Source organism: Polyodon spathula, chromosome 17 (genome assembly GCF_017654505.1).
Source record: "Polyodon spathula isolate WHYD16114869_AA chromosome 17, ASM1765450v1, whole genome shotgun sequence".
Taxonomy (NCBI): Eukaryota; Metazoa; Chordata; class Actinopteri; order Acipenseriformes; family Polyodontidae; genus Polyodon; species Polyodon spathula.
This window is the reverse complement of record NC_054550.1, coordinates 24,264,028-24,278,449: the sequence shown is the minus strand read 5'-3', so window position 1 is coordinate 24,278,449 and position 14,422 is coordinate 24,264,028. Positions and strand designations below refer to the sequence as shown.

General features: G+C 34.8%; 1 protein-coding gene across 1 annotated transcript; it reads left to right on the top strand.

Annotated features, from left to right (window-relative positions):
• Window positions 1–828: 828 nt before the first annotated feature.
• On the top strand, window positions 829–7,402 carry LOC121330002 (cysteine-rich protein 1). The gene is made up of 5 exons (XM_041276188.1): window positions 829–966; window positions 4,501–4,595; window positions 5,429–5,486; window positions 6,382–6,434; window positions 7,276–7,402. Exons 1-4 carry the CDS (start codon window positions 927–929, stop codon window positions 6,420–6,422), a joined length of 234 nt encoding a protein of 77 aa, XP_041132122.1. The 5' UTR covers window positions 829–926; the 3' UTR covers window positions 6,423–6,434; window positions 7,276–7,402.
• Window positions 7,403–14,422: the final 7,020 nt, after the last annotated feature.

Genomic DNA, 14,422 nt, shown 5'->3' with positions numbered 1-14,422 from the left:
ACACATCATTTATAAAATAGTCCCGTGCACATTCTGCTTAATAAGATACCTTAACCGTTTTTTAAAGAAAATTTCAAGGATTTTCACAATGCCAATGAAACGTGTTTACAAACTGCTATGGCATCCAGGAGGTCCACATGGTACGTTAAAAAGTGTGACTAAAATGTGATGTACAGAAAATAAGTTTCAAATTAAAATGAAGAATTGTGGGGGACGACACAAAATAACTGCATATTATGTTAAATTATGTATATGTATGATGGGCTACAGTTTAATTCAGTAGAAAATGCAAATTCAAAACACGTTCTATCAGTTAATAAAATGCAAATTTAAAACACTTTCTATCAGTTAATAAAGGCGTATTTACTTTTTTCACTTCTATACTAGATTTATAACTTTCTTTATATTGCTATTGTGGATTTGGCACTGGATCAAAAACAAACCCGTGTTAACACAACAATTTTTATTAATTTTATTAGCTTGTTATTTTATTTATTTTTTGCATATAAAACACGTCTTTATTCACCGTACTGATTCGCATTCAAGAAAGACACACTGAACTTTCAGTAGATTCTAATTGCAGATCATACTTGGCTGTGCAGTAGAGCTCTTTACTCACTCTCGGTTGCCCTGAATTCCTTCCTCTGTTTGAATTAAGAGCTTGGGTCATCATCTCTAAGCAAGTTTACACTGTTCTTAGTATTTTGGGGCTTCGTTTTTTACCGGGTCGTGTGCAGAATAAGCCTCTCCCTTGTTTCCTCTCGTGTGCAAAATGCTTCTTTACTATAAATACAGAACTGAGCATTTGTAATGTACAGTTCGGCTTTGAGGCGTGGCTTTTAAGACAGGTGACAGCATTAATGCTACTGTAGTGGTTGGTACTTACAAAGAGGAATTAGCTGCGCACATACAAACAAATTGCAGATATGCCCAAGTGTCCAAAATGCGATAAGGAGGTCTATTTTGGTAAGACAAAGGTTTATTTTTTTGTTTCCCTTTTAGCATTTAAACTATCATTTTAAAAATGCATATGTTGTGTAGTGTTTAGTAGCATGCTTATCTCAAGCAGTGTTAACTTAACTTTTAATATAATACATACTCCACATACAGCGAACTAATGTGTATACTTTTATATCAACAAATGTAACATAGGATGTAAGCATAATTCAGCACACTGTATAGTTAAGTATTGTTTTTGGCTTGATGTATTTGAATTAGATTTTTTTTTTTTTTTCATCTAAAAAAGGTTTTTCCATGTTTACCTCGTTATGTATTTCAAAATGTCTTAGTTTTTATGGCTTTGTATCATCCTGTTATTTGTGGTTTTGTTTTCAATACAGTCATTGGTGTACAGTACTTGTAAAAGGACTTGCTTATAATGTGTCTTTCTAGGCAGTAGTGCAATCTCAGGCTGTACAAAATACATTTAGCCCATACTGTTCTTTACTAACCCCGATTTCCCCATTTTTTTGTGCATTTGTGTTTGTACTTTTATTTGTTTATTTTTTAACAGAAATTGAATATTGGCTAATCTGTAAGTGCCAATGCCCGTTTTTTATGCTTTGGATTTAAACTGCATAGATTTATTTTATTGTTATTTTATTGCATTTCATTACAAGCCAGTACAGGACAGACAGAGCATGTATGCAGCTTGTTTTTGTGACTTTTTTTCAAATTATTCAAGTGAGGTATTTATGGCAACTGTTTGTTTTCTATTTTTCATTGGATCTTATGATTCAAAATACATTCCTATATTATCTTCATAGCAGAATAAAATCTGTTTCTCAGGTACCAAAAACAATAAGTAAAATCATTATGTTAACTAACATCCTTTAGCTGCAAATATTGCTGTGTGTGGTAGTACAGAGGGTCAAACAAGGACTGTAAAATTCACAACATATACAGCTCTGTTCTCCAGAGAATATAACTGAGAGGAAATTGGCTAATTTGAAAGATAAGCTCTTGAAGATAATTGCTTGCTAATCCTCCTCATATCCCCTCAAGTTCCTTGTAGAATTCAGAACATTCTTGCTTTATTGAGCAACATACTTTTCAGTTTCCAGACAGTAGTTTTGCTTTTTTTAATTTTTACTTTGAAGATAAAACATCTTAGTCATAATAAATAATAACTTTGTGATGATTAACCTGATCCTTATTTTGGTTTAAAAATTACTCTATATATTAACGTGTAAGTACGGTACTTATTTTTATTGTTTTGTAAATGGGTCCACTTAAAAGCATTAGCAACCAAGGCTGTATCAGACCTATTAAATGTTCAAAGCCCAAACTACATGTTTGCAGATGCTGACTACAGAGTGAGAGTGCCATCTGTTTGGTAAAACTGTTTTTTTTTTTTTTTTTTTTTTTTTAAACAGGTAGACTTACTCCAGCAGTATCACAACATGTATTATCACAGCTTCAAACACCATGTTTTTTTTTTTTTTTATATTATCCTACACGATTTGATCCAACAGCAAAAAATTAAAATATAAATGATAGCAAAGCTTTTGGAATTACAAAAATGAGAATTAATTGTCATTGTTTAAATGTTGGCTGCTTCTGTGCTCCATTGAAGCCTTATGAGTATACTGTTTGTCAAATGTAAACTTTTTCTGTTGCTGTTTTGGAATTGTTTTTTATTAGCCTAACTTGCGTTACTACACACATAAAAAAGGGTTCTTAAATGGTACTTTGGATGTTGTCAACGTTCTTTGAAGAACTTATTGTGTGTGAAGAACCTTATACCTTATCAGGTGGTTCTTTTTAAACTATTTCAAACCATTTTAAAAGGTTTTTTAAAGAACCAAAAAAGGTTCCCCTATGACATTGGTGCAAAGAACTTTTAACGGTTCTAGATAGAACCTTTTTTTCTAAGAGTGTAGGGTGAACGTTGTTGTTTAAATAACAGATGGACACCTGCACACTCCTAGTGCACACTCAAAAAGTGGTCTTCAGACAAGAACTTCTGGTTAAGTCATTTTTATTGCAAGGTATTAAACCTGTATTCGTCTGAAAAACCTGTTTTTAAATGAAGTTGTGCGTGACATCTGTGGGTCAAAAGTTGAAAACATTTGAGGCACCAATTATGACATCTGGCACTCACTCAGCTTGTGCTTAGAATGCTTTAATCATTCTCCTCGAGATACTAATGAAACTCAACTTCCTTTCAATTTACTTCAAGGTAGCGCTCATGGAAGAGGATGTATTGCAAAGCACTGGTGATTTAAGCCTCATTAATGTAAAAGCTCCATCATTACATTGCCCTGACATTGAAACTCCACCCCACCCCACCCCAAGGGAGAGTCAACTCTTTGTAGGGAGAAGGGAGCTCCATAGTTCATATACTGTATCTCTTTACTAAGGAGTTTTATCAATATGCAAGTATCTCTTATGATTTACTTCTAACTTGCTGTGCACTCCTTACCCTAGCACTAAATACACACAAACAGGTATGTAAAATCTTACCACACAGGCAGAAGTGATAAAACAGTAAATCAGTAACACATTGAAAAAATGTTCAAGAAAATGTGTAATGAAAAAGTGAGCAACTGTGTAACTTTAACTAGCAAATACAAACTGACACCCAAGGCAAAGTTTGAAGCAGTTCTAAGTTTTGCTTCACTCCTCACAAAAACTATGTACCCTGAAGTTATCTTTTATTAGAGGCCATTTTAAATAGTATAAACAAACACAGTGGTTGAAGATTGATAGCATTCATATCTAGAAAGGGTGTGTGGCAATTCAGGTTTCTTCCACTGCAGATTGTTTTATGGATATGTGCCTCATAATGGCATATGTTAAACCCCTACCTATATACTACATTGATTTTGGAAAAACATAGCCTCAGGATCCCCACACATTCCCCTTTACCAGCAAACCAGAGAAACCACTCCCTGTATCAAACCACCAAAGCAGACACCCTTCTCACTTAAGATCAGTGGCTAGCTCCATATTCATTTATATTTGGGTTCTCAGACAATAATATGCATACACAAATTGCAACGAACAAATATATGTCAGTAGAATACATCCTGTGATTTTAACAGTAAAGTTTACAATTATATAATTACCAACATAAATGCTTTGCTGAGCTGATAAGTAGGTGTTTATTGCTGATTTTTATTGAAATAATAATCTGCAAAAGGTTCTTGAGGGATAGTTCCTGGAACTCAATTCCAAAAGGTACTGGGGATTGATTCTGTTCATTTTTTCAAAATTAGAACTTGAAGATGGTTTGGCCTTTGCAACAGTCCTGGCCTCTAGCTCTTAATTTTATTAGTGTAGTTTTTACTCAATATCTATTGTGCTTTAAGGTGTATCTCACACAAAAGTCGAGGTTTTTTTTTTAAATTATTGTTGTTGCCAAGTTTCAAAATAGTTTTCATTTGGAAAGTTAACTTTGAAGGTGACATGGATAATTAAATTGGTGGGAGAGCTGCAGTTAAAATATTGTGTATTTAATTTGTAATCTCTATTCTTATTGTGTGTTTAATCGTGCAGCCGAGAAAGTCACCTCCCTTGGCAAAGACTGGCACAGGCCTTGTTTAAGATGTGAGAAATGCAGCAAGACCCTGTCATCTGGCTCCCATGCAGAGGTAAGATTTGTACAGGTTTGAAAACTAACACTGGGAGCAATGTTTCACTTTATCAGTGCATCAGATCATTTGATGAATCGTTGATCGTCATCCTGTGCACTCGCATAAGCATGCACCCCACCCAAGGTCTTATCTTAAATGTTCTAGTTTTGACAAGCAATATGAATAAAGACACCTATTTACAAAGCTTTAACTAATGAGTATTCTTAAGTGTTTTTTTTCAAAGTCTGCTTCAACAAAGAAAATTCAGTTTCATATTCAGAGAACCATTCACGACTGTTGGTTTTTTGACAGCACTCTAGAACATTTTCACGAATGATAACCTTTCTTTATTAATATTTTATTGAAATAACTCATGTTAAAGCTTTGTGAATATGGTCCTTTGTTTCAGAAGACAATTGACCAAAGGCAAAATAAAGAACTGATCAGTGGTAAGGTGCAGTCTTTATGAAGCCTTGGATTAAGAAACAGTTTTCACACACCTGTAAACATTTAAAAGCGTTTCATGTTTTGCTATCGGAGCAAGGCTGTCGTTTCTTTATGTGCTGATAATTCTAAAGTATCTTTTAGCAATATATGCTGTCTGTGATAATGAATCTTGAGTTATGGTGTAGTTCACTGGTCAACTTCACTTTCAGTTTTTGCTGATACATTCTATTCCTGTAGAATCTGCCAACGTGCAATCTGTTATCAATTTTACTGTCTAGTTCTTATTGTAGACTTCTTGTTGAAACATTTGTCAATGAATTGTATTTCTACCACCATTGAGTATTTCATAGCTATGGACTGAAAGACATGCATAGTTGGCCAAAAATGTACTTTTGCCTTTGCAGCGAGATGGAAAACCTTACTGTCACAAACCATGTTATGCTGCCCTGTTTGGACCTAAAGGTTGGTTGTTTTTTATTCTTATAAAATTATGGAGGGGAAGATGTTAAACATTAAAACCAATGCAGTATCCATTGCAAGTGTCAGGTGCTTTGAGCCAAATGCTGCAACATTTTACTGAAACTTGCTGCTCTTAAAACATGCATGGAGCTTTAAGCAGGTTGGAAGTGCCTGGAAATTATTTGCTTCTGATTATGGTTTGAATGGAAGGATTCCTGTAGTAATGTGGCAGTAAGGCTAGGAACGAGTGCCACCATGCAGTTATCCTTTTCCACTGTGACACTAACTTCAGATTATAACCAGGACAGGTGGCAAGCTATATATAGACATGGTTTAATCTACTGCTGTCTGATCCCCTGTTATCACACACAGTGATAGTGATATGATGGGCCATGCTCTCATGCCACACTCGGATACCATAATCCTTTTTACACACAATATTCCTGAAGTTCCTAATCTGTTATTCACTTCTAGTTAATGCACACTTCTAGATAATAATTGCTCCTTGTTGCTGTCAAAATAAGCACTATGTTTTCCAGTACTTTTTTGTCAACTTTTTTTTTTTTTTTTTTTATATACATAGTCTACCTTTTCTCTAAACTTAAGGCTAATAAAATATTTAAGTTTAATGTAAAAAAAAAAAAAAAAAAAAAGTGAAGGTCTTTCAAGTCAGCATTTGGTAGTTGCATTCAAACTGACTGGACTTTATATCGTCAGTTTATTTCTTATTTCAGTCACTGAATTTCCCCTTAAGCATGTAGATCTCAGTCTGATATATAATATATACGTATCTTGTTGTGCTGCAATCTCAGAATTTATTGTCTAAACATGAAAGGAACAGCTAAATGTAGCTGCTTTGGGTTAATTCTCTGTTTTCTTTTCTTCCTTTTCTTCATAGGGTTTGGACATGGAGGAACTGAAAGCCACACCTTCAAATAGATTTGATTTAAGGTAACTGCTTTGTGCCACTGGCAGTGTGGGTATTTATTTGCACAGTTACATACACAAAGGTAAAATACATATTTATGTAACAGTGGTTTTAAGGGTGTACATTCTAAACCACAATAAAAAACAAAACAAAAAGAACAATAGTGATTCACGCTAAAAATCACCAAGAACATTTACTGTACAAGAATTATACAGAACCTCAGGTTCTGATGCATGTGTGGAAATTGCATAAGTGTGTTGGTCTTTTGCCAACATACTCTAACATAACATATGAAGAAAGGTATAAGAACACTAGTATTTTGCAACATGTCCACAATACTAAAATGATCTGTTTCTTCATTTTAACCTACTTCAAGAATCCCTCTGCATTGAGCCACATTAAATATATTGTGAAATAAATAAATACAAATATACCAACATGATTATTAGTATATGATTATTAGTAATATAGTCATCATGTCATATACCAATCTAGCAACCATGTGGCACACATTTATACAGTGAAACTATTAAATCAATCCCTTTAAAAAGAGGGATGAATGCATGCCGAAGGCTCTCGTGCAGATGTGTTCACATTGTATGCATGTTTCATGCACGGTTAAATAAAAAATGTATCAAACACATAGTATAAATGTCATATGACTGATTGATTTGTTATGCAAATAGAATGACATGTATTTGGGAATGGAAAACTCACTATTCTTGTTGCAAATCAGTTTAAGTGATAATAGGCAATACAGCAGCCCACGGTGGCTGTATAACTTACTGAATCCTTGAAGCTCAACCGATAGAGCATGTGTGAACAGTTCGCTATTAATTGTGTCTTTGTCTCTCTTTTGTTTAGGTCATACACATAAACCAACACTGGTAGAAAGAAGGCAACATGCAGCCAACGTTTTATTTACATCTTTAAATATGTTAGCTGCACAATTGGGTTGAAATGTTTGCATTAAAGGTTCTGTTTTTAAAAACTGCCATAGTTTTTTTTTTTTTTAAGCAGAGATCAGTATGCTAAAGGGAGGGAGAATGGTCCATACCAAGCACAAAGCACCACTTACAAGTATTGACCACACATTTTGTCTGTAGGTCCAGTGTGTTGTACGCTGATTTTAAAAAGCACCAGAAAACAAAACCCAACTCATGGAATACATTCCACCCTCCAAAGACACCCACTGGCAGTGTTTGTGTGCATTGAAAGAACATACTGTGCTGTGATCATTTCATCAAACTTGTTTTGAAGCATGAAATATAAGTAAACTAAGCACGACAATCGGCATTTGTGCCAAAATGATTGTTTTTTTTTTATTATTGTTTTGGAATACAAACACAAGCGTAAAAAGGGGATTTTTTTCCTGAATCACAAAATATAAGAACTGCCCATTTCATCTAAGGGTGCGGTTTGTTTAGACAAAGACAGCTTGCTCGAAACCAGGTGCTAGCAGTTCTGTTTGGTATTGCGTGCTAACAATGAAAGAAAGGAAAACAAGTTCCAATGTGTTTTGCATTTGACGTAATGACTATAATTGAAGGCACTCACAATGGAATCTTGTTTTTTTAGTTAGAATCTTGTTTTTCCCACATTGTCGTAAAAGTATCGTCAGGTTTATCCATTACATAACAAAGGAATGTGTTAAATATATTCACCAATCACAGGCTAGGGCAGATTGTCCATTCCAAATGATATACGTTTATAGCAGCCTTCAAGCATTCAAAAACACCTTACAAACCATAAAGCTCATCACAACTAGTGGATAACGAGGTTTTAGTCTAGCTTTTTTAAATGTAATGCATCAAAATATAGTTTTCTAGTGCAGCAATCTAACTGAAAACTCTTTAATTACCAACGTCCACAAAACTGACTGAATATCTACTTACTAATAGAGAATGTCCAAGTGTTGCAATTAAGGCCAACCTATGACCAATTTGTCAGCATTTCTGAATCCCAGACAATAGTGCTGAATCCCATTAGAGGTAAAGGTCAGAAAGCTGTGTTTTTTGGCCTCACACCCTGAATAATTATCAGTGTTCAAACATAATAAAGTGTCTAGTTAAAAATGCTTTTTTCATATCTACATGTAAACCTACAAAAAATGAGTCGCACCTCACGCACTCAACATGCTCTCCAGGTGCCTCTATAATATAGCAGGCCCAATCTCATCAATTACACCTAACTGGATTAACCATTGAACCAGTGCAGGTCATAATAAAAAGTGAATCAAACACTTTTTTTTTTAATCCCGATTTTTTAAATAAATACTTAAACCTTTAACTGTTGTTATTATTTCTAAAATGACACACCATAAACGGTTGCTAACACTTCCTATTGTTAGAAATACTAACATTCAATGTATTCCATCAATTCATTCTGCAGTTTAGATTAATCCGCTAATAACATTATTATGAAAATAAATAAAGACTGATTAAACTGTAAGAAGCTCTTTTGATAACTTCTCACAGTATAAATGACCCCGGTGACTGAAGTCAGCTCAACTTTAAGTGCTAAACCTGACGACACAAACCGCAGAGTTTCAATTTTGCTATAATTATTATTTTTTAATGTAAACCAATAAACTGAGGGCTTCCATTTCTTTCCTTTGTTATTTTTTTAAAAAACTGGAACAACCATAAATATAAAACTGTTCTGCAGCCGCTCCCTGCGGTAGTTCTAGACCTGCTATAGTTCTTTGGAAGTCATGGTTACAGGCCACAACACAGATCAACATATTGACAGCTGTCCCGCAACTGACGCACACTACAAAGCTCTATTGTCTGCATGCATTTTTCACCTTCAGCAAGAAAAATGATGGGAAGCTAGCCACTGAAGGGATAACTACAGTTTGCTTCAGATTGGAAAGCCTTAAAATATCACAGTGAAAATATGAAGGCCTCCGTTGTTTCTTTTTTCTGAATTCAGTGTGGAGTGAACCTCTATATCACTGCCTCTTAACTATTTTCAGGAAATTTAAAATGCCACAATGTTGTATTGTGCACATTTAAGTTAGCGATAAATCGATGGCACACATGTATAAGTGGGCATTTAAAAAATATGTATTTCAGCTGCTTTAATCCTTTCAGAAAACAGTGGGTGTGGGACAGGGATGTATCCATGTAATTACTGTATGAAACACTACATTTGTTCTCAGCAATATCACATAGAACAAATGATTTTCAAAAGTCACCAGGGTATGAAGACTGGCACTTAAAATGAAGCTAATATAAAAACAAGAAGAATAAGATAATGTGTGGTATTTATAATTTATTTCTGCTTTTATGTGATAACATTTTAGAAGGATTTGCTATTGACAAAGCCCCACGATGTAGTACAAAGTATTTTAGAATAATGCATGTTTTGGATGAAGCTTTAGCCAGCTACAGAGAGGGTGTGAATAGAATATGTGCTTGCAAATTAACTGGTGTTGAAAGATCTTTAGAAACAACTGTGCCACTGCTTAGGGTGAGTGTGAAGTGAAATAGCTGAGATTGCAAAACTGATCAATCAAAGACATGCCAAGCATTAATGTGAGTCAGAGTTACTTTATTAAAAACAAATGATGTGTTATGAAAAAAAAACACATCAAATCCAAGAACTGGATTAACTTTAACTTCCTAGGGATTTTGATAAATTACTGTACTCCCTTATAGAGTAAGCCAAGAACACATTTTCGCATTGTGAAAAGGTCTAGTTTCCAGATTAGTGTGCCACCCTCCAGGAATTGACTTTAGCCATTTTAAAACTGAAATAGGGTATTAGAATTAACCTTAAAGTAAGGAAAACCTTTTCACTTTGCCAACCAATGCTCCAGTCAGATCATAACGACAACTTGGCACAGCCAGGACTCAACCCTGCGCTCCACTGATAGCATGACTCATCCTGCACACTATGTGGTCATGCCTTTACTAGGTAAGCCTGTGCTTTTTGTGGGGCTCTACATCACAGATAAAGATCATCGGAACAGCTGTTTAGAAGTCATAGTGCCCCAGGCAACTTACAACATAGTCTAGAAATTATGAATACCAAGCAAGAGAACAGTAAAGCTATACTTTTTACACACATATTGCAGTTCAGGAGTTTTGAGGTCTAAAATATCATGGCCTGATATGGTTTTGTCTATAGAAATATACACCGCTATTATAAATATGTGGAAATGCTCTAATGCAGAGGTCAATTACACATTCTGGTCTATTGTAAAAAATATAGATTTACACTGACAAAGGGTTATTCAAAGGAGTGGGGAATTAATGAAAATGAGCCAGGAGTTCAAAGATGATAGAATGCAAATCACAATAAACCCTTTGCTCTTTGTGACCTTTGGCCTTGTAGCAATCGAGATGATATTATTTTCACAAACAGTACAACCAGAGAGTGCATTCAAACAAGTTTCAAGTTTCTAAACCCTAAATGCAAATGTTGTCAAATTATACAATTGAAGTATATACATTTTTTTCATCATATTTTTGCCTGTCAAAGTCAAGTGTTAAAATATCAATTCCTTAGTCATTTTACCTGGATTGTGAAATTGTTCCACCCTTTCAATACTAACTGTTGTTATCCAATTAGCTGCTTACCTGACATGATTGACTGACTGAGATGATTAGCAGTCTATAATATGCTTTCACATGTTTGCTTTAACATGATTTTCTGCATATGTTTGAACCAGGATACTTATACCAGGTAGAAATGCTAGGGTGCTTGCTACACATAAAGAAACATAGTTTCAAAGACCCTGATTAGCACCCTGATTTTAGTGGTGAGGTTTAGTGGTGAGGTTTGAAAATGAAAATACTGTGCTATGTAGTGTTGCTTATAATAAAAGGGGCCACACACCAGCAAACACTTACGGTAGAATCCACATTCCGTTCAAGTATTACCGTGTGCATGTTGACTTGGCACGGAGTTCCTTTGTAACTCTACAAAATACATTTATCAGGAGACTGCTAAATCAGCCATAACCCTCACAGACAGTCGGATAAGATGGGCCACTAATTCTGACTCCAATGTTTTCAGTGCAACCTACTAGTTGTTATGTACTGAGTGATGACAACTGGACCTGTGAGGAAACTCAACCACAAGTAAAACACAGGTGGTCGATTCACCTGGTGAGAAGTACCCTGACAATATAGAAGTACTTTGAGAATTTAGTACTCTGAGAATATCTGTGCCTTTTTTTTCAAAGATTTTCACTTACTTTATTAATTCATTTGTGTAGAGATACAGCAAAGTTAACTCTCTGTTTGTGCATGCACACTTTCTGGTTGCTTTAAGGCCACAAAGACTTTGCATGATCACTACAGTCTTTGTTATAATGCAGGGCAAACTTATATTGCACAGCTTAAATAAATACAACTCAAATGATTAGCCCTTAAGCTTTTGTCAACTTGAATTACTGTATTGTTTTACATGTGTATAGTTAATAAATAAAAAGCCTTTGAATATTCACTTTTTGTTGGAAAAATTTCACTTAAAAGTTTTAAGGTCTTACCCTCCAAACGCTTGGTCACTTTCTCTGCCAATCAGGTTCTGAGTGTGGATTATGTTCTATAGTAGTTAATCACTTTTCTGAAAGGAAGTTGACCGTAACTTGTTTTGAGATGTAATTATTTCATTTGATGCTTGAGTGATGAAGTATGAATGACCAATTAAAGATTTGTGCAGTGATGTAAAATACTTTCATTAGTTTTCATGGTTTGTTTTGTTTTTTGACAGTTTTATTTCAGTTGATAGTTTCTTAAAATGAGTAATGCAGGAAGTGAAATGCAATAAACTTCAGGATACAGTATTGCAAAATTCAACGAAGGGAAGATCATTTCTAAAAGTGAAGTATGTTCCAGAGGAAGCTGTGGCTTCTCCTTTAAAATGCTAACTCCTTTACCTCTCAAGCACTACTTTATGACCACCCACCCTTCCATTTTTGTTTATTTCTCTGATATTTTAATTGCACCTCTCAGCAGCTTTTTCCTGTGTTGTAGTACAAGTCATTCTACTAGTTTGGCTTGCAATCAAACTATGTAACCTACAGCACAGGTACCAGGATGTTGCAGTTTATCTGTAGCATTATATTGGAAATATTTGTATATGCTGAATAGAAAATAAAAAAATAAAAAAATTTACATTTTCATCACAATAAAAAGGGGGACGTGATGAGGAAGTTAATAAGAGATAAAGGCAATGGATTATAAAGTATTGGTTATCACTACTTAAATTTCCCTGAAGAAACAATAGCAGACCTGTGAGGTTCTGTTCTGCCATGAATCATACCATTGTAACAGTCTTTGTTACTACCTTAGCACAGAATAATTACTTTGCCATTGTAATGCCACTAGTGTTGATGAAGATCATTTGTAAAGCATTACCAAAAAGTGACTCACATCAAGCGGTGCTGGCTGCTGTCTGGTAACAGCTAAAAAAAGAAAAACTTGTCCTGTTGTGATGTACTGCTGTACCCACTTGAAGGATCCTGATTCCTGTATTTACCAGTGCTGTCCAGTAGCTTGTGTTGGGAGCACATGTGCCTCATCTAGTCATCCTGGAGCAGAGTGCTGACAGGTGTAATTAGGAAAGATATGCTGTATTACTGTAACCCTGAAGTTGTCAGTTGAGAACTGTGACCTGTGGCTGAATAAAGAACATTTTAATCTCCTAGCTCAAATCCTAGATCAAGAAGGTATTATACAACATACATACAGCTATATAATATATCCACATCCCCCTATATAAAAGGGAGAAGGTACCTCCCATTTAGTAAGAGAAAACCTGTTGAAGTAACAAAGCTAATGAACAACATACTGAATTAATTTAGCGGCCTAAATCTCTCAGTTTTGTTTAAGCGTTTAAAGAATTGCTAAACATTTAAAGTAGTAGTTAACTATACTGAAGGGTTAACGCAGCCCTTGGTAAAACCATTTTCAAACCGCAGGAAATGTGCGGTATGTTTTTCAGTGCTTACCGTATCCTGTGCTCCAGTTTGTTTAGTCTCACTCCCTTTTTTGAAGTTAAGGGCAGCATACCTGAGAGATTTCCTCAGCACATTTATCTTAATCTGCATGACTGTCATCTTGTGTTGGTGTTAGCTGAGGCTTGCTTGTTCTAGTGCCTGTTTTCACTGCAGCTCCCTTATGTCCATAATGTTACCAGGGACTTTGTGTTTATATTTAAAGGTATGTGGTATGTGAGTCTTCATTTAGAAATTAGATAAATGCTTGCTATTATGACTTTTATATTTTAATTAAAACTGATTATACAAAATGCTACACATTTTAACATGAAAAGCAATTAATTCTGTTTTAAATGGCAATTATTTTTTAATTCGTTTTTTTGAGAAAATGGAAGGGTTTTACCAAGAAAAAAAAAACACCTCTTATTTCACAAAATGAGAACCAAATAACCAAATAATATAATAAAATCAGTGACTGTTGAACACTAAAGTTTTTTGTATTTCTCATTTTTGTCCCATTCACATGGAAATTTCTCTTTAAAAAAAAAAAGATTTTTTTTACTAGGACTTGTCGTCCTTACCAAAGTAAGTAGCCATTTCTCTAGTCCCTGTATAGTGCTGTGAAGGAGCCTGTTTCCTGGTAAACTGTTTACAATACAGTTTGAACAATTCTGTATTTTATGAATAATAAATATACAGCAATAAATCTCAAGTGTTTCATTAAAACATGTGGAAAAAATATTTTACTGTCAGTATGATGACAAATGGCCATGTGTCTCGATATTTGGTCATTCCTCATTATTCATGGCATAAAACTGTAACCTCTCAATATAAGCTGCTTATAAAATGGCAAGAGTAAGAGGGGCAATCTCATTGGCTAACAAGTGTTCCAATCTGTGTCACCACCACAGCTTGGAACTTTCATAACCACTATGTCTGATTCATTTTACAACCAATCACAATGGGAGAGGTGAGTTAATAACACACTCCAGGGTCTTGAAATATGGTCCAAAGTCCACAGGCCTAGACTGGTTCACTTGGCTTCACCTCATGTCGATC

Excerpts from the sequence above, each read along its gene's own strand:
- LOC121330002 (XM_041276188.1), top strand. The coding sequence starts at position 927 with ATGCCCAAGTGTCCAAAATGCGATAAGGAGGTCTATTTTG. Across the intron at positions 967-4,500 it reads CGATAAGGAGGTCTATTTTG|CCGAGAAAGTCACCTCCCTT; the intron begins GTAAGACAAAGG and ends TTAATCGTGCAG. Across the intron at positions 5,487-6,381 it reads TGCCCTGTTTGGACCTAAAG|GGTTTGGACATGGAGGAACT; the intron begins GTTGGTTGTTTT and ends TTTTCTTCATAG.